Genomic DNA, 26308 nt, shown 5'->3' on the forward strand with positions numbered 1-26308 from the left:
AAGGCTTAATATACTGTGGTAAGCAGAGGCGTTTGTGTGTTGTCATTATGGAAAATAAACAAGATGATAAATGGAAGTGACTAATTCATATAAAGTCAAAAGCATTTATTATTCATGGTATGAGCTTTATTGTTTTGATTGTTTGCTCAGATGGCCATTAATGGGTTGAACACTGTTTATTTTGCTATGGTGGGTAAAGTAACCAAAATATTCACTCAAAAGTGACATTACAAAAATACTCCAAGATATTATACTTAGTTATTTAAGTACATACAGTATGTATGTAAGTAAATGTAACGGAGCTACTGCCAGTCCCAAAGTAAGTCCAAGACCAACTGGTCATGAGAGTAACATAAGTCAATTCGAGCTTGTCACATCAAGTCTTACACAACTGAGTTAGGCTGATTGATAATCAACAATGAATTAACAAATGAATCTTTATTTTCAAGAAACTGAATGAGGCGACACATATTTTTTTTATGAAATCTACTTCAAGATGTACAATTAAGTGTTTTCCTCAAAATGAAAAATATTGAAAATACCTACTATCTATGAATCTTAAAAAATCTCTTGGATCTGGATTTTATGTCTGATAAAAGCCAATCCTCACCAGGCGCCCTAGGCAAGATTGAACTTTTGCGCTTAGGTTAAGCTGATTAAAAATCACAATTCTACTCAAATCAAAGATGTTGAGAGTCAACTGTCAGCCAATCAAGATCACAGCAGACGGTCCCTCTCGAGCCTACTATCTGGCAGTGACCCAAAGAAACTCATCCGAGTCGCGATAGGCGCTTCTGCTGTTAACAGCGCACCATCTTTTCCTGTGTGGGCCACTTTACCATTGGTCTAGAAATTGCGGGGTGTTCAATGCACTGGATTTGCACACAGAATCAGTTACACTCAGACTAATAATGAAATTAATATTGAATATAATGTCACATTATGTCATGGCAAAAATTACGTTTTATATCTATATATAGATAGATAGAGATGAGAACCTTTTATGGACATGAGTATGTTTACGCTGCTTATACCGTCATATAGTGTGCCGCCCTACAGAAATTTGTCGGTATGTGAATTTCACACATGCCCACATACAAGAATGTGTGAATCCCAACCACAACAGCTTTTCTAGAGAACTGTTGTCCCACTTCTGTCATGTGCATTGTACTGAGGATATAGAAGTGCGTATCTTTGAACAGCTAATCAGAGCCTGCAGCAAGTCTCGCCCTGGGACAGAGCCAGAGATAGATCCCGGCCCGCTGCTATACCTGTGTCTTCAACATGCAATGAAAGTAATATTGAAGCACAAAGCCTTCAACCCATCATTACAAGAGTTGTTTTTTATTAACAAAATAGCTCAATAGGAAAGAGGCGTTCACATTCCTTGGTTTGCTAGCATCAAAGGCATAAAGTTCAATAGAATTACCATCGATCTATTTCAGTAACAGCCGTCCATGGTACCTTACTCTTAAGGCAATATATTTTTTAGAACAATATCTGCTGTCATTATTGCATTTGTCAATATTCTTTACAGGGTCACGGTTACAGTTTATGGAAAAGTCTTTCAAAGATAGAAAAATATATCGTTAGCCACATAGCATAACTGCCTAAGTCATTTTGTATTGCTAAAATGGCAATACGAGAAAAACAATGTGTTTCCTATAAAAAATCTTTTTACATGTTTTCCAAAATCAAAACAGAAATGAGTTAGGCAATTATGCTATGTGGCTAACGATATACAGGACGTAACAGGAGGAGGCAGTACAAATCATCAGACCAGAAAGATCGTACACCCTGAAATTGACAGCAAAATGTGAAGAAATCTGTACAGTGATTTTTGTTAACAAATTTGCCAGCAGTATAAACCTTCTCCGAGAAATGTCTAATGTACACGACCTATAAATAAATAGAAATAACATTACACCAGTACAGATACATTTCAGTTGTATAGGCAAACAGTGTATTTTAGTGCACAATACAGCAAAAGGTCTTGGTTCCAAAGTCCCCCCCATGTCCTTCCTTCAGCTTGAGTCGTGCTTATTTTCATGACAGCATAGATGATCAAGTAAAAATGCTTATTGTGCCAAACCTGAGCGGTGAATATTGTTTAAAAACAGGGAGTGTGGTTTTATTTCCATTTCTTTTGGCTCACCTGACAAGATAAAAAAAACAACACTATCTTTGTTTTGAAAACCAAACAAAAGCTGTGATTCAGTGTTCAGCAGATACTCATTTCATCTTGCAGATAATTATCTCAGATTTTTGCATGATTTGCAGCCAATAAAAGTCCCAGACACAAATGAATAATTATCCTCTACGATGACGCGGCATTTCTGCAGTCTGTAGCACAGTTGTCTGTTTGGTCAAAGAAACAGTCTTCGTTGACCACTGATGTTAGACTCTGAACGCTAAACTCTCTCTCCAATAACATATTCACATCTGCTGGTGCACTGTCCGTGGGGCTGTCCAATGAGCGGCTGTGCTCCTTCATATTTAACAAAGCTTCTCGGTTCCTCCGCAGGCTGCTGCCTTTTCTCCTCACTGCGTTTGAGTGTCCTGGTTTGAGCCTGGGCTGCAGCTCCGGGGTGTTGCCCCCTCCTTCCGGCAGCACGCGGGGGGCAGCCTTGCCTTTCAGTACTGCCTCTTCAGACAGTTTGAGCTGCGTGAACTGGGCCTCGATGGCACTTGTTGGGGAGTTGCTGTCTCCACTGTCTCTCCTGGTCTCGCTGAAGCCATCGTCATCTTCATCACTCAGAATGTCTGACTCCTTCACTGAGGAGGAGGTAGCAGGGCGGTCTGTGGTGCAGGACCAGCTCTGTTGTGACGCTGGATTAGAGCTGTCTGAGGAAGGGCAGAGTGGAGTAGCACTGGGCAGGCTATAGGTGCCACTGCTCTGGCTGCCCTCGTCCGAGTCTGGCCCGGCCTTATTAGCGTTACCGGTCCGGGAGGAAACATCGCCCACTGGGTTCTTACACCGCCAGGAAGCCCTGGAGGAACCTGCCAACGGAGGTGGAGAGGGAGGTTAGATTGGCCACTCTTATCAGCAAAACACAGGCTGCAGATGCCCTTCAGGCATTTTATACTCTGAAAAACAACAGATACCATCATCCTACTTGGCATCACAAGCCTGATTTTAAAGATAGCATTATAGGACACCATCCAGCGCAAATACCTCCTCATGGATGTATTTTCCTAAGATACTTCCCCAACAAGCAGTGCCTGGCACTCCCTACAAAGCTGTCAGGTCTTGCTGTAAGAAAATGTTCTCCTAGCAGGATCTAATATTTGTACTGAATTCCGCGAGGCTTACCGATGCGGGCGGATGAGGGCAGAGTGCTGCGCAGAGGAGCCAGCCTCTCCTTACAGTTTCTTTCCAACGTTCCTTCACTCCTCATGTTTCTGCGCACGTTCTCCCTCAGGATGGAGCGGATCACCTTGATGATGTTGACCTTGCTCTCAGGCACACTGCACAGAAAAGAGAAGCCGTGACCTCACAATATCAATTCATGGCTCATAAAATAAATCATGGCCTTGAATGAATGACATTGCACTAAATTTATAGGGAAACACCCGCTAAATAGATAAACTGTCATTTTTTTAATCTGAGCTCCTACTCTTTTCAAGGAGCTACTTACAGTATAACTTTTATTGAACTGGCTGAACCAGCAGTTCATCACCCTTTCACACACATTTTTATTGCATTACCCTGGCACAAGGTTACAAAAACTAGAATTGATAAATATCTATCCCCAGTCTATAATTCACTTCCACCCGTGGTTTAATCCCTGACCTGCTGCACAGCTGGAAGACAGTCTCGGGCCTCCCCTCCACTTCAGACCTGCAGTGGATCAGCTCCCAGATACAGCTGCTCTCCGCGCCAGTCCCTGTAGAGCCCACAAATAAAAGAGAGGCTTTTAATCACTTGGCCCAAATATGGTTTATATAGTTTCTGAGGGATCTGCTGCAGAAAATGACAAGAGGTAGAGGGGTGCGTGTGTGTTGGCAAAGTTAAGGGCCTGGGGCTATGCTCGGGGACACTGAGAGGGTAAAGAGAAGATTTAGTAGGTGTACTTTGTGAGTGATTTAACGGGGATAATGTGTGCTCCTCTTACCTGCAGCATTTCCCAGTCTGACCTGGAGCGCTGACAGCGGGATGAGCCACCGGAATTTAAACAGGTCTGAATCCGAATGAAAAAGCGCTGATCGATGATTTGTCTGTTCAGCAAAGAAACAATAAGCGTAAACCAAAAAAATTATAATAATACGAAATTTGTTGACCACCAGTGCTTACCATCTTCTTTTTGAGTTTGTTGCTCTCCCGGTACACCAGGATGACGGCTTTCTTGAATACTAGTGAGAGGAGAACACATGGCAGTTTTAGATTTGAGTGAGGGCCTCTGGGGGCGAAAGATGAGGCAGTGCAGCCCACAGAAGCATTTGATATGCCAGACTGAATGCTCAAACCATAACTCAGTTGTACAGCCACAGTCATGGTATTCAGAAATCATTTTCCAGCTAAATGGTTACATTTTGTCGGGCAAAAAAATCTCTGTTAAGAACAAGGTTAGCAAACCTTTTGCCTTTAGAAGTTAAGAATATTGATGAGTCTTCCAATGAAGCATTTGTTTTAGCTTGAGAATAATGAACATGCACTGAGTTGTTAGAAAGCATCGACTCACCAAACACGGTCATTTCTGGATCTTTCCTCATCCGGCCCAGAGATGGGTGTGGGTTGAGCCAAACCGCAGAGGAATGCATGAGAAATTCACCCATGGAGATCTCTGTGACCTGAGTGTGCAACCACAGGGACGAAGTGAGACGAGGCATCTTAAAAAGCACACAGACACGAGCAGAACAATAGACTTGTGCTGTTTGCAGAGGAGCATCTGTGAGATACATACTAAGCACCAAAGCCTGTGCTCGGAGTGCCAAAGACTGAATAAACTTGTTTGAATGCCAGGTGAAAGACAATTTGTTAAACCAAATATATGCACTGTTATAAGCTCTGAAACTCAACTCTACTTTAGACAACATTATTTAGCATTCACTTTGAATATTCTAGAGCGCTCGCGAATTAATATTTCATAAATTTGTAAATTAATTTACCCCCAAGAGACAATGCAAAGACGACCGCATAAACAGTTTGGAGCTGATCAATGGATGGTTAGCTGGGCTCAATTATGCGCTCAATCGTTTGATGTTAAAAAGTCTCACATTCTGACTTTTAAGGCCAACTACATAAACATCCCTATATGTGTGAAAAATATTATTTTAAAAAGTCTAGCCACAGCTAATTAAATGTTCACCCATCGCGCATAAAACTATGTCCATTAACAGGAAGAGAATTACATAGAGTGTTTTCTTATTGATAGATGAGAGAATGGCAGAGAAGAGAAGATGAGAGGGGAGAAGAGGAGAGAAGAGGAGAGGAAGAGGGAGAAGAGGAGAGAAGAGGAGATGAGAGGGGAGAAGAGGAGAGAAGAGGAGATGAGAGGGGAGAAGAGGAGAGGGGAGGATAGGAGAGAAGAGGAGATGAGAGGGGAGAAGAGGAGAGGAAGAGGGGAGAAGAGGAGAGGGGAGAAGAGAAGAGGGGAGGATAGGAGAGGGGAGAAGAGAAGAGGAGAGGAAGAGGGGACAAGAGGAGATGAGAGGGGAGGAGAGGAACAAGGGAGAAGAGAAGATGAGAGGGGAGAAGAGAAGAGGAGAGGGGAGGAGAAGGGAGGAGAGGAGAGGAAGAGGGGAGGAGAGAAGAGGAGAGAGAGGAAGTGAGAAGAGGAGAGGTTTTGTCTCCGGATCCTGTACTGACATAAATTCAGACTGGCTTTTAACAAGTAAGGCTGTCACTCTAGGTTTAAGACTTCGTAATTGTTCCATACCTTCTTTCAGTGTTTCTCTGTACTAAAGTAACCTACTGTGATTCTAATTGCCTGTGAAGCACTTCGATGTGTCGAGACAAAAGAATGGCCCGATCTGCAGTGATCAGTATTTGATAAAAGCTGTCTATTGACGGAACAGTTGTGTCCCAGTGACTGGTGATGCGCTTGCCAAATGAAAGTAATCAAATTTTATACAGAACTGATCTACTGAAACCAGATGGTCTCTAATTCATGCCCGGGCTTTTTCCAGTCACCAAAACAAATCCCACCTCTTTATCGAGTCCGTTCTGCTCGGCCACCAGTTGATCAAACACGGCTCCGTAATCCTCGTAAATCTTCTGCATCTCGTTGATGTGACTGGCCACCTTCTCCATGGCTTTCAGGGCCTCTGCAAAGACACAGGCGGACATGTTGACAAGGTTCCACTCTCGTTTATATTGGCTCCACGTCATGTCACGTTGCACCATACAGTGTGTCCTCGCATCGGACAGTTCCCATGCAGGCTAATACGACAGCCAACTGACAGGTGTGAATTGGGCCAATATTATTTTCAGCTCGTGCTCCTGTGTAATTTGTTACGTTCACATAACATTGCAACAATCTGGAAAGCGCTTAGAATTTAGGTGTTGAGCAAGTCAGAGCTCTATGGAAGAATTTGCTTTTTAATAAGTTTGCAATGAGTATTAATTGCCCATTTAGAGTTAAATAAGCTCCTTCCCTCAGTGTACGATTATTACCTCAATTTGTAGAACGCAGTGAATGTAATCTATCAGGTATATACATTTTTTTAATAACTTATCCATTATTGCATACAAACATGTTTTCTTACCAGAGAGGTGGTAATGCTCCTCGCTGTCTGCATCGGTGAGGGAGACGAGCTCGCGCAGCAGCAGGGGGTATTTGAGCACCCTCTGGACCGGTTTAATCAGGTAGGACTCCAGGGTGGACGAGTGCTGCTTGGTGGGATTCCGGGCGTCCAAGAACTCCTTAAAGGCCTGATCCGTCTTAGCTGCAAAAAACAGACATACCAAATTAATGTGGATTATCCAGAAGCTTAATCGTGTTCAGCTCGAGAAAGCAAAAAAATAGCTATAGCTTAGTATGAAGGGTTAACCATCACTGTGTTGAATTGCAGATTATTTTCCCCCACGAGACCAAAGTGAGGAAAAATCTGTCTCTTTCCATCGCAGTTAAGGCTTGAAAACAAAATACTCTATCATTTAGAGCCCATTGTGAGGAGTCCAAAACAAGAACATGTGATGTTATTGCAACCCATCCATATGCCTGAACCAAAATATCTTCTAAACACCATATCTTTGTAATTTTCAGATAGGACACGCCAATCTGGCCCTCGATTTATAGATGAGGATGAGGGACAACACAACACCACTGTTTGATCAAAGCAATGTTTGGATTTGGGCAACCGTGAGGTGGAGGCTTGTTCCCCCATCTTTTGACACAAAAACTTGCCTGGCGCTGCTCTTGTGCCTTGGCAGTGGTCAATGTTCACAGTGTGATTCTTAGAGGAGTAATTTCTCCTTTTCTTTATAATATTTACATGCACTTTTATGATCTCAATAGCCATGGATGAGACAGAAGCCCATGATAACAACAGCGCCCATTGGCTATAACTCATGTGAACTCATTCGCTCTGTGTTGATTGTGCTGGATGGCTGTGTCTGATCCCTTAAAGGCGTTTTCATTAGCTTGGGCTGCGACGACTGAGGGCCAGAGAATATGATTCACATGATTTTCCGCTCTCATCAACTCAATTAATGATCCATCAGGCTCTATGGCTGCTGGGTTACCGTCACACTGGACTGCCATAAGGCCCGCCCCAATCTCAAATGCACAGCAGGCTTTAATGGCCATCGAATGACTCCAATAATTCTCTATATGTCACCAGCAGGAGGTGGTAGAGGGCTCAGTGCAACTACCATGACCATTGCAATATAAGGAGTAAACAAACCATAATAGGACTGCATGAATTTGGAAAAACAACATATTGTGATGACAAGTGTTGCTTGTTGCCGTCTATTATACCTGTCAACCATAATAAAGCAGTCGAGGAATCTTATATAATACAGCTGTTGTGAGAATTGCCCAAGTTATAACAACATCCTAGTGTGAAATTGCAAGTAAACAGGCAGAATGAGTCTTCAATAAAAGGTGATGGCGTTCTCCCAGCACAGCGAGCCACAGTGATGTGTACCAAAGGGGGCTATTAAAGTATTAATTATAGCACTCCCAGCTACAGACAGGCAGCTGCATCGACACCTCCCCCAGTAATTGGCAGACAATTAACGAGTCAACAAATAAACAGAGAAACTAAGGCAACCCAGCGCCCCTTGGCATGATGGGAAACCGGAGGTGGCGAGGGAAGATGAGATGTGAGATGGGCATATAATTACTTAAGGCTTTGACAAACGCCTACGGATTTTTGCAGCGTCCTTGGATGAGCTGGTGTTAACACAGATGGTGCATCACTGGTTTAAGGCATTCAAGGCGAAACAAACAAATCCGCTATATAAGACATTTGATGAGTGATGAGGACATTTCTCAGCAAATGGATTGCAAAGCCATAGTATTTGTGTATTTTTCTGTCTGAATCCAACTTCTGCCTTTCCTTACTATCCCCATCTTGTGAAGAAGCATTTTATAGTGAAATTGATATCAAAAGAAAAGTTTAAGGAAGTTTCTTATATTTATTTGGAAAAAACACAGCAGAACTCAGCATAGTCCCAACAAGAATATTCCATAAAAAAAAACCTGGAAATATACAAAAATGTACTTATACAGCATATTTCAAACGAAGTGAATGACTCCTGTTTTTGCCTCATTTTGTTTACTGTGTCCCATCTCTTTGTGGATTTGCTGCTCAGTGTTCCATCGTTGGAGTGGCTGTGGATGTGAGCGTTCCTAAGGGAGTCTCCTGCAGTGTCATATTGTAAACCATATTTGCAGCGCTCTGGGTCGCACTCATCTGCCAGAGACTTTTGACGTGTTTTCCTCCCGTCTAATCCCATTAAACGTCCATCCTTCTGCTTACTTCGAGGAATATCCCACGCAATTCTGGTAATGGGCCGATTTGAGCGGCGCATTGCGGGCCATATCCCCCCCCCCTCCTTCCCCTCCCTAATGTTGGCAGACAAGCAAGCAAGTGCGTTCTTTTTAGCGTTTCTCTCGACACTGGGCAGCTTTCCAAAATATGCCCAGAAAGGTTTGCGTCGAGACAGGCATAAATCATGTTTAAAGTTCCGTTGCTGTCACATGCTGAGGGAAACACGGGGGAATTATTGTGGCTTTCAGGCGTCCGTGCTTGAATGTTTTGTGGTTAACGGACAAGGTTATGCAAAGGCTGCATGTTTATAAATGAATTAACAGGAATTGATGGGATGTACTTGTCACACTGGTACTTGAAGAGGTTTCTATTTTTTTTTTTTTTTCATATTTATGTAAAGTATGTATTCTTGCCTTTGTGTCATCACTCGCCAAACTTTCATCACTTCTAAGCAACATTGAGCCATGTCCTCCAAAACTTTAAACCCTTGAGTTATTTTCTGATGCAACAGAAGTGCAAAGTAGAGACAAGGTCACAGGGCAATGTCGTTTGTACGCACATTAGTCTAGTGTTGATGAAACAAAACATTATGACCACTGATGAGTGAAGAGAAACACATCTATGAGACCTGCAGTACAGTATCAGGGTCCGACGTACCTCTCTCTAGGACCTTCTGAACTTTGATGTGATTGGCGCAGAATCCACTGTAGAGCTTGAAGTGGTCCGCGTAGTAGAGGAAGGAGCCCCCCAGCGAGAAGAGCAGCTTCTGAAAATGGACCACAGCGCCGTATGAGAAAAACAAAGAAATTACATAGTGATAGAAGGTGTGTGTTGACCCACAAAGCAACAGGGGAAAAGAGGAACAGGTACCATTTTGGCACCTTCTCTTTAGGGACCATCCACTACATGCTGGTGTCTACTTTCAGCAGTCAACAAAAATATTTGAAATGTAGGCAGTGCACTTGTCCCTACTTTCAGCAGCCGTCAAAACAGCAAACCACAGATGGATCAATACACGGTGTCATGTCAAAGCTGTTAAATTAACTTTGATGCTCCTGTCATACGCCTAATTTTTAATATAAATCATATTTATCTTTTGTGAACCGCCAATTTGAAGTGTGACGTCGTCCCCACCGACAGTCACTGGATCAGTGCTGAATCTGTGGACACAAAATCGATAGAGTGATACAGTGTGCAATGACTCACCTTGAACTGCGAGGGGGTCTCCAGGGTGCTGAAATCAGGTGAAGAGGCGATTCTCTCCTCCAGAGTCTGTAAGAAGACCCTCTGGAAGTCCAGCATCTCGGGGAGGCTACCGAACAGGCTTTCCATCTGGGAGACAAGGACATTTTGCTCAGGGATATGGGTAAAATTGGAAAAGTAATGCGTCGACAAATTGTTATGACTCAAGGGGATGTAAAAGTAAGTTGTAAAAATAAAGTAAGGAGTAACAGTTCTGGTGTTATCACTGCAATTGTACTACTGCTATTAGTACTAATGCTGAAGCACAGCATTTTATTACATATACTGCCACTTCCAGAACTACAAAATCATGACAAAGCAACAATTGAAAAAGTGTATTTAATGAAGGATGGCCATTTTTAATCGTTTTTTGAAGGTCTACTTAAACGAATACGATGTAAAAAAGTAACAAACTAATGGCCTTGAAACTGAAATTTTTCCTGAATAAAATGTAAGTAGACTTTTGTGAAAAAGTTGTGACCTTGACAGTTTTGAAATGTGCTCGTAATTCATACAGAATTGGGAAATTAGAAAACGTGTTAGGAAAGTAAAAAATAAGTTTAGGCACAACTACCGATTTAGAAAAAAAAGTTTAGATTTGTGCCTATTTGACCTTGCAGTGACTCAGTGGCTGTATGAGTGGTCAGCATAGTGCCTTTACTTTCGATCATAGTGGTCTTTTGGACGCTCTCAATTGTTTGGAAAGTTTTCACTGCTGACGGACCCTCTCACCAGAGAACGTACAAAACAATTGAGCCTGGAGAATGTAGAGACCACCGTGATCGAAAGTAAAGGTGCCATACAGCAACTCAAACAGCCGCTGGGTCACTACAAGGTCAAATAGACACAAATATAAACTTTTTTCAAATATATATATAAATATACCGTATATTACAGTATTAGTACAACTTTCCATAAAGAAAATAACCAAAGGAAAAGTACCTAGTCACTTTTCACCTATCTATCTATAAGGCCATAAGGATAGGGAACTATAATAGCTCATAATTCATGACAGTCAGTCATAAAGCCCCCCAGAGTGTCGTAAAAGCTACACTCTGATGGCTCCATCGCAGAATAGGGCACTTAGGGACAAAACACACTGTAGGAAGTGCACATCTTTGCTCTCACACACACACACACACACGCACGCACGCACACACACACACGCACAGACGTAGATTGTCCCTTCATTAAAAGCAGAACATGCCCTTGTCCATTTTGTGTCTGGACACGTCTCACTGTCCCATAATGGCCTTTTAATTTGCCCTAGTGCTCGCGGCCTATCGACTGCGAGTGTGTCTCGGGAGTGGCCGCTACAGTTTGAGGTCACGCCACAGCCCTGTGTACAGGCTTAGAAACCAGAGCGCTGCGATTACTGGCATCATGCTACAGCTACACAATCTAATTGGAAAAACAAAATCAGCTGTAGCTTTGGGATGTTTTCCTTCACTTGACACATTGTCAGTTCAACTCTTGTGCTAACCTTTATCTCCGCGTCCCTTGGAAATCCATAATATCACTGAGGGTGTATGCTAATTTGTCCTCTGACTGCTAACAATGTGGCAGATAAGGCCTCGTACATCCACACCACCCCTGAGTAATAACAATGAATTTGATGGCCTGCAAAGTCATAAGTCACCTAGCCATAGCTTTTGAAAAGATGTGGGTCCATAAGTCAGTGCTCCCCAACCAAAGGTGCAGGGAAACACGGCTGAAACAACCCAGTACAGATGATTCACTTCATCTTACCTCATCCAGTGTTAAGAAGGTTTCTTTCTGCAGCGGTTTCAAGTAGATCTCAAACAAACAAGTCAGATCCTGCACACACATTCAGAAAACAGAGTTAGATATCAAACACAGTATCATTCTGCCTTGTAAAATCTACTTACTCATAAGAACACTGCTGTTTCTCCTTTTATAACCTCCTACTATCTCCATCCCATAGTCCCTCATCTCATTTCTGCATCGGCTGCTCCCTTCTATCTCTCCCCCCCTCAAGCTTTTAATGTGGTTGTAGCCTGTCTCGGTATCAGTGGGGATATTCTCATTAGCTTGATTTATGAGGTCTCTTGCACCTTCTCATCCTCCTCCCACCAGCCACCTCAGGGCTATAGCGCAGCCAATGGTGCACAGAAAAGGGGCAGATAGGCCCTGTGTCAGAGGCGCGGTGGAAAGACTGTCTCCGTCTCCTCTCCTCAATTACAAATCAACAGTGAGGAAGAGAGAGCGGCTCTAATGGAAAAACGAGGAGTGCAGAACAAAGAGGGTGATAGTCGGCCATGACGGTTTCACGGTCAGATCATGAATGTGGTGCTGCGCGACAAAAAGGTCAGACTGGGGAAACCTTGAGAGCGGCAAACTCGCAGCAAGATGATAAATAATGGTGGGGAAAACACCAGGAAATGAGACCACACCGCACCACAGCTATGTCATACACTCATTAAACTTAATTGGCTTATACTGGCTGGTTACATGCCAAACAATATATATAATTCAAATGTATAATTATAACAGAAATACAGACATACCAAAGTTATAAAAGGAATAATAAGTATTTCAATTTTAAGATTTGCTTTTTCTAATTTTCTTGTTGGGATTCAGTTGCAAATAGCAGTTTTTTTTTTACACGGCAACTTCAAGCTCTTCTTGTTCGAACCTTCTACACACATACTGTGATTGAGCAAAAGCAGACAAAGTGTCTTGCTCAGAGGCACAACAACAGCTCACAGTGAACTTTTTTAGTTGGCGAGAAAATGTTCAATGTTTACTGTTTATTCCTATGAATTATTGAGCTGGGCCTTTCTGTGTGTTGGCAGAATCTCATTTTACATGTATGTTATGTTCTCTCCCTGCTAATCTGCAGTTTTCGCCATGTTTCTGCTTTGAACTGTAAACTCATTGTTAATATCCTGTCATAAATAATTAACTATGGATGTGTTATTCAATATTGATGCCTCATTAGTGGATTCTGCTCCGTCACCTTCACGTAGGACTTCTCCGTGTCCACCAGCTCCTGGATGACCTTGCGTAGCCTCTCTGTGACGCTCATGTGCTTGGGACAGGGCCTGAGCAGAGAGGCCTCACCCCTGGGTCCTGAAGCCATCTCCCCACTTCGCTGCGCTTGCGGTGGCTTGAGGTCGTCCATCAGACCTAAGGGGCCTTCTGTTTCCTCCTGGAGCGCCTGGTATAAGGCACACACTGTATCCGCGCTCTGTGGGAGAGACAGAGAATTTAGGTTAGGCAGATAATAACAGAATCACTTCGATAAAAAGAGGACCTCAGAAGACACCGCGGAATATAGCTGCACTTATCATTATGAAACGTCTCGCTCCCTTACCTCCCCATTCACCACTAATGACTAGCCTTACAACTGTATAAAATAATGATGTATGTAATTCTACACTGTACATGGACAGCCATTTCCCCGGGGATACTAAGAGCGTTATGGAGATTTAGCTATGCACTCTATGCTAATTGGCTTTGCATCAAAGGCGCCCCCATGCATCTAAAAGACTGACTAGATATATCCAGATAGCATTACAGTACATTACATTACATTTCTACATGCATAATGGACACTTACACAGTTCTGGGACACATCTATAAATCTGACTATTCAATTGGCCATGTATTGCTCTTATAAAAAATGCGCAAGAAACACCGAAGGAACAGACATGTAACATATAATTTAGACCATTTGACTCAAAAAAAGGCTTAGTGGCTTTATTCCTGACGAGTGGGACCACATCGGTAGACTTGTTATACGCTTCGTGTGAAACCGATAATGCGCATCCTTATATCAGAGCGCCAACCCTGGGGTATGGAAATGAATATCCGCTGTAGGCATCACACAGAGAAGACTCGCCGGCTGCAGATAAGGGTTTGTAGTCTACACGCCACTGTGGCGGAAAAATAAATCATGATGATCCCTCCTGTACAATTCCCTCTTGTACTTTTCCCCAGATCGCAACACAACCAGAGTAAACGTTCACTTATTACAGCTCAGCGTGGGCTGTGCTGCTGCTCTGGCGCAAGCTCCTCTGAAGTCATCAATACCGGAAACACAATTTAGAATCCAGGTAGAGAAGGGATAAAAATACTGTGACTTAATTGACTACTTAAAACATTCAATAACAAATTAACTAGATAACTGTTTATTTAGCAATCAAAATAAGTAAGAACAGAATATCTCGATTTATGGATGTGCTTCAGAACGCGTTAAGTGTTAGCTGCGGGAAGCCTAATAGGGAATAGGAGCTGGTTCCAGAGGTTCCTTACTCTAATGGACTTTCCATTTAAATGTTTTTCGCCCTTCTTTAAGTCATTATTGAACACAGGTTTATCATTCTTACCTCCATGTCCTATTTTTTTTCCTTTTGTTATGTTTATTTTCAGCCTATTCTAAATATAGGAGCTGGCTACAAAAAATAACAGCCAAATTGCTAGCATAAACTAGCTTCAGTTAGCCCACGCTGAACAGTATAGAGGAAGCCACCCCCAGTCTATGGTCGGAATCAAAATGTCTCAAAGTCAGAGTCCAAAGTAGTGGCACTTGAGCAACCCCTTACAAAAGCAAAAACACCCAATTATGTTTCCAAATTTGTGATAACAAAAGCATTGTTGTTGGCCATTCCTATTCTTTCTATTCTAATCTCTGACCAGGTCCTAAAAAGTGTCAGCGCTGTGGTAATAACAGGTTCCAGTTAGCCGCACAGCTCCTTGGCGAGGTGGGCGCCGGTTGTGCCAGGCAAAACAGCTGTTGGCTCTGATTTAGCGTTTGTGTGGGCGTGTCGCTATGTCAAAGACACCTTGATCAGCAAGCCTTTGCTTTGTTTTGTTTTTTCCACTACACACTTCGAAGTATGCATGACTCATACTACTATTACTTACAAGTGTGCACTGCCGCCTAGCCTTTGCATACTCACTTTGAGCCAGTCACTCAGACAATGAAAGCTGTCATTAATACGCTCGCAGCTCATCATCTCCCTCATTATAACACGCTCACTCCAGACACAGGCCTTCTATGCAACAATATGGCCAGGGAGAGTGATAGGCCTGAAACGACAGAGGAGGGAGGGGGCAGTACTTCTGCCAGTGCCTGAGCTAAGCCCCTCTTTTCAAGTGATTCACAATGGAAGCACTCCTCACACTGTGTGGCCTGATAATTATGTGGGGACTAGCGAGGCAGCGCCGGTCTGGGGTTTGTACAGTGCGTAGGAAAAGCAGCATGGTGCAAATTGATGTCACTGCGTTTTCTTATCGGACCACAATCTCCTGTCTTTTTTCGGCTGTTCCCTGCAGGGGTCACCAAAGCAAATCATTGGCATCTACAGTAGTGTGCAGTCATTTGCATAGTGAATGGGCATAGGTTACAAGCTGGATGCCCTTCTTCATCCTCTGCTGTGTCTTGGGGCAAACACAAAGGTTCAGATATTTCCTAGAGCAACATAGTCCAAACCTACATTTTCCCAATTCCAATGTTAACAGTCCAGAACGTTCAAAATGTGACCGGTGAACTGAATATTGCCACACAAAAAAATCACAAATCAAACTTTCATTGTGTCTAAAAAAAATCTGAATTAGAATCGTAAAGCATGATATTTCACAGACAGAATGTGGGGGTTTGTGTGAAGGAAAGCGGGGTTTGAAGGATATCAGAGGGACAAATTCATTTAACTGCTCAGTAGTGTAGCAGCAGACAGGGGAGAGGAGCCTTGTGGAGACAGATAACAGTCATATCTGCTGTTTATTTCAGCTACAAGCCCCCAGAGCAAAGGGGAGGTTTGCCCAAGTCTTCAGAAGTCTGTGTGTGTGTCTGCGTCAGTTTGTGCACAGCGCTCAAGGCCAGTGTTAATACTCAATACACCTACACAGAAAGCCCTCCACAGAGTCAACAGAAACTAATATGCATGCCAAAACGCAGACAAACATTTCGGCGAAGGCTGAAAGATTAATTGCAATCAAAACATAATTTGAATTTGAATGGTTGGAAAAGCAAATCTCAAATGATGAAAGTATTACTGAGCTGTAATGACCTCTGCTCTGCGACAAACAAAGACCTCTACAAATATGTCCCGCCTGCACGAGGTTCATGTATACTTTAGCAGTGAATAATTCTGTCTTGTCTCAATATTGTAGCAAAGGTTTTCAAGGGGTAGTCACCTAGACGTCTGTGTGGGATACCTGCAATGGGTCGTGACGAGTGTAGATTGAAAGGTGTGGGAGGCGCAGATTGTCATGACTCAGGAATAGCTGCAACAACAATCCCATCGACACCGGCAGACAGCCTACCTCACATAACCAATTAAGAGGCGGCAGAGATGGGAGCCAGCAGAGGAGGGAAAGGAAGAGAGCTGGGAGCGCTGTACAGGTCTCCCACTGACAAACTGACAGCGATGCATCATGTTTCTGACGCGTCTGTATTGCGTTGCCTTTAGTCAATTTAGGGAACGCTACATTGTCAATCTTTGATGTAGAAAGGGGAAGGTGAAGTCATTTTGTGTACGGCTCCAAGCGCTTTTCTAAGTCATACTGCTCTGTCGTATAGAATAAAAAAGGCCACCCGAATCAATATTGATATAAACAATGTATGATAAATAGCTTGATCCTGCTTTCTCTGTGAAGGTCGGCACGGCAATTGCGGCAATTTTCATATTGATTTGACAAAGTGTCTAGCATAAAAAAGTACACTGGCTTATAAACCAACTGGGCAAACAAAAAATAGCAGGTTGCATGAAGAGCTGTGGCAGGGAGGGATGTCTTAGTTGGGGTTAAATGATCGTATTATGTAGTCAGAACCCCCAACTCAACAAGACATTTGTGGCAAAAGTTTCTGCATCTGAACCTATCCAACTTAGATGCATGTCTTGCACCACATACTTGCTTCATCTTACTTTTTGCCAAAAACTAATTTCTGTGTACATATTTTTGCCATTAACAACCTCTCTGACCTATAGACTAGAAGAACACTGTCACACTCCATGCTACTAAATCTCCTCGACCTCCACACAAAGCAGCCTCAAGTCATGTATTGTCTTCCCACAACAGGCCAAGGTCAGAAGCCGTTCTTATAGGTACAGCTCTGTCTGGAAGGCAGAGTGAGTTTTGACACAGCATCGATCCTGTTATTCTATCAGCGTGGGCAGAGAAGTAACGCTAGGAGCTAGTTTTGCTTTTTGCATATCAATCAGCATTGGACCGGCTGGTGATTCTGTTTTTGCAAATGGAGACAATTCCTCCCAATTAGAGCGTCTTTGTCTCATTCTATTAGCCCGGTGTTTCCTGCATCTATAGTACCTCCACCCTCCGTCTTAATTCCCTGTCCATTAGCCCGAGCTGTCGTTTCGTTTCTCCCTCCTCGGTCTGTGGGACCCTGGTGTAATTTCCAGACAGTGGGGCGAATGGAGAGGCCAAGGGCAGCATCCTGTCTCTCAATAGCACTGACACAATGTGGAGCGTTCTGGCTGGTTAGTCACACGCTCAAACATGAACGGCTCAGTCAAAGAAAGAGGGGGAACTGGAATTTGATTGTGTGGTACATTGTAAGAACTGAAACATCCTGAAAATATATGTGTAGAATGTATTTGTTGCTAATAACATACTTTATTGAGTGAGATTTACCATTAGTTTTCACTGTGCTGTCACCAAGGCTCAGACTAAGCTCATCTATCCTTGTTGCAGTAAGATAATAAATGTAATTTGGCCTCATTTCTGTCTCATTCCGGTGCTTGGTTCCCTGAAGTGGGTGTAAACACTTGCTCAGACTGTCAGGCTGGGAGGTGGCAGCGCGACCATCGCTAAACTCTGTCTCTATCTCCCTTTAACGCTCCAGTGGCGTCATTATGCACATAGCTCGTAGCCTTCTCTGCAGATGAAACGCTGCTGAAATCAAAGCACACGTCTTACACTAAAACAGCGCAAGGCCCATTTGTAAAATGTAAATTAACTGAACCAATGATATGCAACAACAAGCAAAGATGAACATGTTAGGTGGAGAAAGAGTGTCATGTCTATAACCACCAGTAACAATTAATTTATACTTGACAACAAGTGTCAAATAAAGGCACCAAACAGTGGGGAAAAGTATTACAAACAAAATGTAATGCCCATATACCGCATCATACTCAGTAATCCAAGAACATGGCCATTTCCCAGTGACTACATTAAAATAGAAAAATGTTTGTAAGTAATAAGTAAGTGAACCATTATATTAAATAGTTGGCTGACACTTCTTTTGCAGCAATAACTGCTTTTATGTAGTTACAGATTAGACGTGCATAACGATCAGGATGAATCTTGGACCATTCCTCTTTACAAAACTGCAGCAGTTCATTGAAAATTCCTGGGTTCACTTACTTTTTCCTCCCTGTCCTGTGAATGTTTTATGTTATGACCATTAAAAATATGATAACATGTAATTGTTTGGGTGGTTTTAGTTTAAGCAGACACTGCTCCAAATAGGAGTCAAGATCGAACAGTAAAACAAAAACAAACAAACAAACAAAAACTAGAAAAAAGTACAGTCGTCAAATTGGCCAATTACTGTACTTTAGATGGTAAAGTTGTATTTGTATTTGCGTTGCACCTGAAGCACAGAATATGGGTGAAGAACATGCATATCCCTGGGGGTCAGAGCCACCCATCCCTCACTGGGGCCTGCCCCGACGTGACACTCTGAGAGGGACACGAAGGCCAAGTGACCGCTAGGCAGCTCTGATTCATGGTGATTCATTTTCTATGTTACTAGGCCACAGTGCCACAGTGCCATCTCCGACTCAAAGCTGGGTAAAAGACGCCCATAAATCAAGCAGAGTGCTTGGGAGGAGACGCCAGGATGAGAGGGGAGGACTGGTCCCGACGCTCTCCTCTATCCTTTTAGGCTTTTATTATTCATCCTAAACAAATATTATTCCCCCAAATCTCCGAGGACTATGAAGACGGAGTGTGTTTTAATAATGAAGCCAGTTTCAGATTAAAAGCACCCACTGTACCCGAGTCCCCAAGGCTATTCAGCTCCTCTCTGCCAGCACAAAGACACTGGCGCGCCGCACTGTTTTTTTTTACCCCCGCGTGATGCATGAAACTAATGAAAGGTTAAGTGGGAATGCTTGTCACTGGCATTTAACAGCGTGATGGCATTGAAAGGTCTGGAATAGGAAACACAGCAGTGCCCTTTGAAACCTGTATACACTCCATCCAGTAATACTTAGTTAGTAAAGCGCAGACTTGACGATGGTTACGAGAGAATAGACCTTTACTTTACCAGTACAAGGTTAAACTGAACTCAAGGCCATTTTACATCAATGAATAAGTAAATGGGGACGTGACACAGTAGCTTCGATTTAGTAACATCACATGGGCCAATCCCGAGCGGTTTCTGATTTCACTCATATTTAATCACACGTGATAGTAATGTGGTTATCACAGAATATTCGTAGTCGCATTCACTGGTTAGCATATTGATGCAACCGTGGCTTCTGAAAAGATTACACTGGATTCATTGCATTCATACCTTGGAATATAGAGCAAGAGAGATTAACAGATTAGGATTTTTTGGTGGTAAAGTTAATTAAAATCCCCACAATTGAATTAAAACAATAATTGAAAAATCAGTCATTTATAAATATAGCAAGAGTATTTGTTACATTTCGAACTGAACATGACAGAGTGGATTTTCCTTTTCCTATCTTCCAATTTTTGATGTTGAACTATATTTAACCTGCTCTGACTATAAAGACACCATATTTACCATCCTCTCTTCTCCTTGGACAACTCTTTGGCAGGACAGGCATGCTGCCATTTCCTCAGCCAGACTAGCAAGCTTCTCTTTTAGCAGACATCCCAGGCCGGTCATCGCCGATCCAAAAAGGTGTTCCTTCTTTTGAGCCCGGGATCCTGGCAGCAACACCCCACACATGGTGAGGAGCGTGTCCAAAGTCTGAGCTGTGGCTGGTCCAGGTAAAACAAGTCTATTGAGGTGTTCAGGTGGTGGCATGGTATGGACATGGCAACTACAGCTCATTCATAGCACATCAGGAAGCCTCTGCATTGTCCGTAGCTGTGTGTTGCCAACAGGAGCACTACAGTGCACAGTAGGCTAGACTGACAGGACTGGATAGTATTAACAACAGTTACAGAGGTAAGCCCAGATTATGAGCCCTTTCACGGGCAGATGGAGGCTCAGAGGTTTAGTCATAACACACACACGCTCATGTGAGCCCCAAAACTGCCCGCCAGACATGCACAAGGGGGAAGCAATCTTGAAGTTTGGTAGGAATATGGTTGTTTGGAAAGAATAACACAATACACCGCACTGTCTGGCCTAGTTGTCTTCCAATTACAATTTGGGAATTATACTTTTTAGTAATAACATTGCATTTGACTAACAAGGTTTCTAGACATTCTTTCTAGATACTCAAGCACGCCTAAAACAATGCTTCTATAGAAATATAAAAGTCATAATGACTGTGAAAACAGTATTCTAATTATGTCAAATTTCTCGCTTCAATGGATGCAATTACTCAGTCACAAACGCAACTTTGTGCACTTTGAAAATGAGTAATCGGAAACTTGGCAAACTATGTTACAAAGAGCAGCAGACGCTCGGCTGTCTGTTGTTATGTAAATTTAGGCAACCTGAAGAATGAGTCCACGTTAATCGAATAAGAAGCACAATGCCTATCGACTTAAACTATTTTTATACTCAGCTGGCTTTTGATTTATAAGCACGATTGTAAATTATTAGGCAAGTGTGTTCATAAAATGTGCCCAATTGCTGAGTGTTTTACGTCGGCTGATTAGTGAAAATCAACAAAATAATTACAAAAAAATTAACTGCAATTAATTTCGAGGAATCATAGTGCCATTAATCTGATTAAAAAAACAATCGTTTGACAGCACTAATTATATGTGACTAAGTTCTTCATTTATTGGTTAATAGTCTGTACATAACCATATTAAAAAACATGCACATTTTAAAATAATATTCAATTAGAATATAAGTGGGAATGGAAGGTTTTTTGTATAGCGCTTTTCACATGACACAAGACACAGTGTCAGAGATTTTGTTCTTCATTCACTCCACACTCGGTGATGGAAATGGAACTTACTTGGGAAATTGTCTCCCATCTGGCATTGTTATATATTCTTATATATTACTAACATAATCTGAATGATAATTGTTAAAAACACTTTTTACTTCAGTGAAATTCCCATCTCTATTAAGATCCTGGTCCCAAAGGTAGCCATCTACTACAACTCACAACAAAGTCAGGGTAAATCTGTGCGTGTAGTGACAGGCTGAGGGAGTCTCTCATAAGTCCATTTAAAACGTCTCGTCTGGGAAAAAGCAAAGGAGCTTAATGCGTCTGCTGTCTACCGTCTAACCTCTGCTTCAATGGGCTTCAAGACATGAGGAAGAAGAGTATGTTGTTTGAATAGAGTGGAGCTCAAGGTCAAACTATGAATTGGCTGAGTCGCTTTTTGTGTCTGTTCCAGTAAAAATATTTACAGGAAAATGAAAAGAAAAGTAAAAAAGAAAAATGCTTTAAGGTGGAAACAACTGCCTCTGCTCCAATCTCACAATACTAGCTGAGACCCGGCCTTCGGCCGGGCCTCGCTAGTTTCCACATTTGATATTCTGAGATTATGAGTTATTACAAAGAAATGTCCAACCCGTCACACAGTTCAGCTGTAGACCAGTGGTTCCCAACCCAGTCCAAAAACTATGGCCACTACAAATGTGTAAAATAATTAATGCTAAAAATAATTTCAAACAAACTGCAATTTGAGTGTTTGATGCACCCGTACTCCTTTCTTATTAACTACAACGACAATATGTTCGCTAAACTCGGGGAACAGGATTCAAGAGACAGTGGAATAATTATGGATAAATATTAGGGGGTCAGCTCTAACGGTTTGGTTCACGGTGCAGGACCCGTGGTTTGGTGCATCACGGTAGTGTACAATGTAAAAAAAAAATAAGTAGGTTTTGAACTGAAATAGCCTAATGATCGGTGTTAGACAGTATTTATAACCGTACAATAAAATTCGCAATGCTTTCAAAGCTGCTTTAGAATAAAATGTACCTCTGGGCTCACAATACGTGAAAGCAAATGACACACATCGCCCTGTTTCGATGCGCGCGCGCACACATACGCACACACGCACGCACGCACGCACACACCGCCCTGTTTTGATGCACACGCGCACACATACGCACAAACGCACGCGCACACGCACGCGCACACGCACGCACACACCGCCCTGTTGTGATGCACGCGCGCACACATACACGCACCGACGCACACACAATCGCGCGCACGCGCGCACACACGCATCGCCCTCTGTGGATGCGCGCACACGCACGGCAGTCAGATCTCGTGCACTCGCGTTGTTGTGACGGCGGGTTGTCCTCGGACAGCAGCACCGCGGTCCATATGGACCTGTGGCCAACGCCCGCGGGCGGCGGGACCGCAACGTGGGGGCCGGCACCACGCACACACTCAGTACTGTCGCCAGGCTTCCTGATGTTCCCAAACGGTCTCCCATCCCAGTCCTAACCAGGCCCGTCCCTGCTTAGCTTCAAAGTCGGTATGGGAAATAAACATGGCGGCGCCCAGTCGGCGGCCATTGAAATAGCGTTTTCTATTATAGATTTTCACATATATACTGCTCATAGCTTGTCGTTTGATCTCCAGGTTCAGGGGTAAATGCCTTCTTTAAAGTCAAACCGCAGAACATCACAGGCTGGTGTATGCTCCCAAGAGCAACATGTCTGGCATCACCAGCGACCAAACATGTTTAGTTAAGCACCTTTTTGTAGTATGTTACTGTATCAAAATAGCGCAAAGCCGAGACCATCTGTTGAGAAAAGTTACGCTTCAGGTCTGAGGAGAGGCGAGCCCACTCACAATGAACATTTTTCTTTTTTGTCCGCCATTAAAAAAATAACATAATTGAATGTTTTTTTTGTTTTGTTCTTTCCATTTTATTTATTGAGTAAAATGTTGCGCAGTGAGTTAAAGTTTGAATCAAGATTTTCCAAGTTTGGAAATAAACAAAAACAGACACACTGTGTAATTCGGGTAGTGCACACTCGCCAACCGATGCTAAAGCATCGCAGTGCATGCCCAATCAATTCAACACGGAGTTCCCCAGAGGACTTATGCGGGACCAATCGAGTTGACTTTCTGCCATTGATTGGTTAGGCTCGTAAATGCTCCAACAAACCAATAGCTACGCCTTCTCCTGGACGGAATCATTAGGTTAACTCACACGAAAGGGGATCACCGTCCCGTTGCTAAACGCCATCACTGCTTAGTAAGCATCCCCGCCCAGACGTACACAAATCTCTCTCGTGTAATAAGTGCAAATTGGAATGCAACAGAGCAATTAATCAAAGGTAGGCACTGTGGTGAGGCTGATTACATGCAGCGACAAGTGCCTTGAAATTAGTCTTTCCCATTCGTTTGTCTCTATTGACTTTCACAGCTCACGTGTACGAACATATATAAATGCTGAAAAATGCTTGATTTCTACCCAGCGACTTGATTATTTCCCGCCTCGCTTCACAGAACAAACCAAAGGCCGTGCAATGGTTATTAAATTCCACTCAAAATCTGATTTACCAGCCCAAATATCTCTCACCCTGGGATTTTTCCCTTCACAGTGGTTGACTCTCCCAGATGAAGGCACACAAGCGTTTGCCTACTTTTTATCTGGCAACATCAGCAGCACACAGATGCACAAAGCTTATTTATGCACACACCTTCCATTTGTGCGTTCGTTCATTGCTGTAGACAAAGCCGGCGGGGAGCTAGGAGCAGCAGCAGCAGCAGCAGCAGTGGTGCAGTGCAGATCTGAGCGCAGTGGGACTGACTCATGTCGCCGGGCAAACAAAAAGAGGGAGTCTGAATAGAGAGGAGAAGAAGAGGGCAAATTGTCCTCTCTGATCCAGCTCCAGGCTGATCCCAGGTCAGACACACCACGGCATCTTCTGACACAGACAATTAGAGCACAGCCTCTGAGCAGTGGCAATTAACAATCTTTCACATGTGGCCTGGTTTCGCCATCGCTGAATCTATCACAGCAAAGGGCAACACTGCTGGCACTTTTATATTTAGACACATTTGCATGATAAGTAGGTAATTCCAGCAGTCCTGCGTGCAATTTGTGACAGCCCCCAGAGCTGATAAACTAAAAGAAAAAATTGGAATTGTAAAAGAACAAATATTCAAATATCATTGCATGCTAGGAGGCAGATGGCTTGCCTCGGGGAACACAAGAGGGAAAAGCCAAAAGCAAATGCTGACATAAAAAGCAACTTCATAAACGTGAAAACTGCACTTGAAGTTTCAGCAGATGTTACTAACAATAATGCAGCGCACATTTCCACCAAATGTTCTGAACTAATCACATGCAACCTACAAAACACTTCCACTGCTACTATGACTACTATTGTTTTCTGTAATGTCTCCTACTTCCACAATCCCAGTCCAACTTATTGAGAATATTATCTTCTAGTTAAAAGAAAGATATTATTACTGTCAATATATAGATAATAGTATATGTGTGCTTCCTTGCTTCTGTCTGTCTACCGAAAGGGCAGATATGGCAACATATACAGTACATAGCATACCACCACCATGTAGTGAATGTAAAATGGTCCTATATAAAGCGCTTTGTGACCATGTCGATGAAAGGCGTTCAACAAATAAAGTCCTTACTTCCACATGTTCAAAGCTGCAGTACACATGCTAGAACAACTAGAACTAGAACTAGGCTACAATCATTTAGGTTGAACAATATTGTCTGCAAACATCATAACATCTTGTCTCCTGGTAAACCTAGTTTAAACCTCTACAAGCATGTTCTGAAAAGCATATGATTCTTGTATTAGTTCAGCAGTTTTCAGTCTTCTCTCAAATGTTAATGCTCCTGGACGTGTTTGAAATGTCTCCTATGAACTGAATCAAGTTTTTGAAACATAAATTCCAATGCTTGCAGCGCTACTATACATTAACGGGCGCTTTCTCCGAACGACCAAACACCCCCTCCTCCATAATTCTTCGATATTCCATTACCGCTACACTCATGCATAAATCCCATGGGAAAATGACTGTAGCTCTCTTTAATGACAAAAGTTGGTTTACATATCAAATACATGGCCATATATATAAAATACAAGACCGCTGTAATGCTGCAAGGTAAAAATAGACACCCAGCCTGACAGGTTTTATAAAAGAGATTCGTGAAGTGGGAATATTTAAGAGCTTTTGCACAAGAACCTTCCTAAGCCATGTTAGATGTATGCAGAGACATGCGAGACATTTATGCATCTTCACCTCTAGCTATGATTAAGTTTAAAAATGTTGAGAGTGCTAGAGAGTCCTGCATCCTTTTAAAGTGGCAGGATTAAGCTTGATTTATGCTTATGGCTCTTATTAAGTATCCCAATTACGGTAAAGTTGTGACCCTGTGCCATTGTTGACATGCTGTACCAAGTGGGCACAGACACACAGCGGTAGACAAGTCTGTAGTCTGGGCGTCAGACAATAGAAAGCCTTGCTGCAGTTGAATTTGCCAGCTTCTTTAGCCCCTCCTACCTTGCTGTGCTGTACGGGCCTGTGTGCGCAGTGGGAGTGACCATTCTCCAGTCCTACGCGGAGGGGAACACTGCCGTCATCTGCACAAAGCACATCTGGAAGGAGAGACAATTAGTGTTAGCATGAATGTGTGACAGAGTGTCCTTGTACCACCCAGAACATAATGATTTTCACTGTAATATCGTTCAGCTGACCATAAAGCCAGGCGTTAACATGCAGACTCACTGTACATGGATACGCCAGGCGTAAATAACACCAAGTATACATAATGAAAAGTGAAGTCTGTTCTTTTTTGGGAAGTATCCTTACAGGAAGTATACTTAAAAGGGGAATTATAGTATGATGAATTCGATGTTTCAGGTTTTAGATAAATAAAAGTCAAAAGTGGGCAACAAAATAGTAAACGGTTGCAGAATGAGAAGTGCCACTGCCATCATCAGTTCTGCCATAATTACCATTGTCATTAGAATGTTTCCACAACAAAAGGTTTTTCTTATACAACAACTGTAGCTACGCTCACT

General features: G+C 42.8%; 1 protein-coding gene across 3 annotated transcripts in view; it reads right to left on the reverse strand.

Annotated features, from left to right (window-relative positions):
• Nucleotides 1-1743: 1743 nt before the first annotated feature.
• Nucleotides 1744-26308, reverse strand: part of tiam2a (TIAM Rac1 associated GEF 2a) — an 84497-nt gene continuing 59932 nt past the window's right edge. For all 3 annotated transcript variants that reach the window (XM_079573982.1, XM_079573984.1, XM_079573983.1), the window contains exons 15-27: nt 25788-25882; nt 13163-13393; nt 11932-12000; nt 10147-10272; nt 9598-9706; nt 6709-6888; nt 6149-6267; nt 4683-4791; nt 4295-4353; nt 4116-4218; nt 3794-3887; nt 3314-3468; nt 1744-3000 (exon numbers count right to left, since the gene is read on the reverse strand). In XM_079573982.1, the coding sequence (XP_079430108.1) occupies nt 2318-3000; nt 3314-3468; nt 3794-3887; nt 4116-4218; nt 4295-4353; nt 4683-4791; nt 6149-6267; nt 6709-6888; nt 9598-9706; nt 10147-10272; nt 11932-12000; nt 13163-13393; nt 25788-25882 (2132 nt within the window). In that variant the 3' untranslated portion in view covers nt 1744-2317. The remainder of the gene's footprint in view (nt 3001-3313; nt 3469-3793; nt 3888-4115; nt 4219-4294; nt 4354-4682; nt 4792-6148; nt 6268-6708; nt 6889-9597; nt 9707-10146; nt 10273-11931; nt 12001-13162; nt 13394-25787; nt 25883-26308) is intronic.

The sequence above is a fragment of the Gobius niger genome (genome assembly GCF_951799975.1).
Source record: "Gobius niger genome assembly, chromosome: 16".
In the NCBI taxonomy this organism is placed as follows: Eukaryota; Metazoa; Chordata; class Actinopteri; order Gobiiformes; family Gobiidae; genus Gobius; species Gobius niger.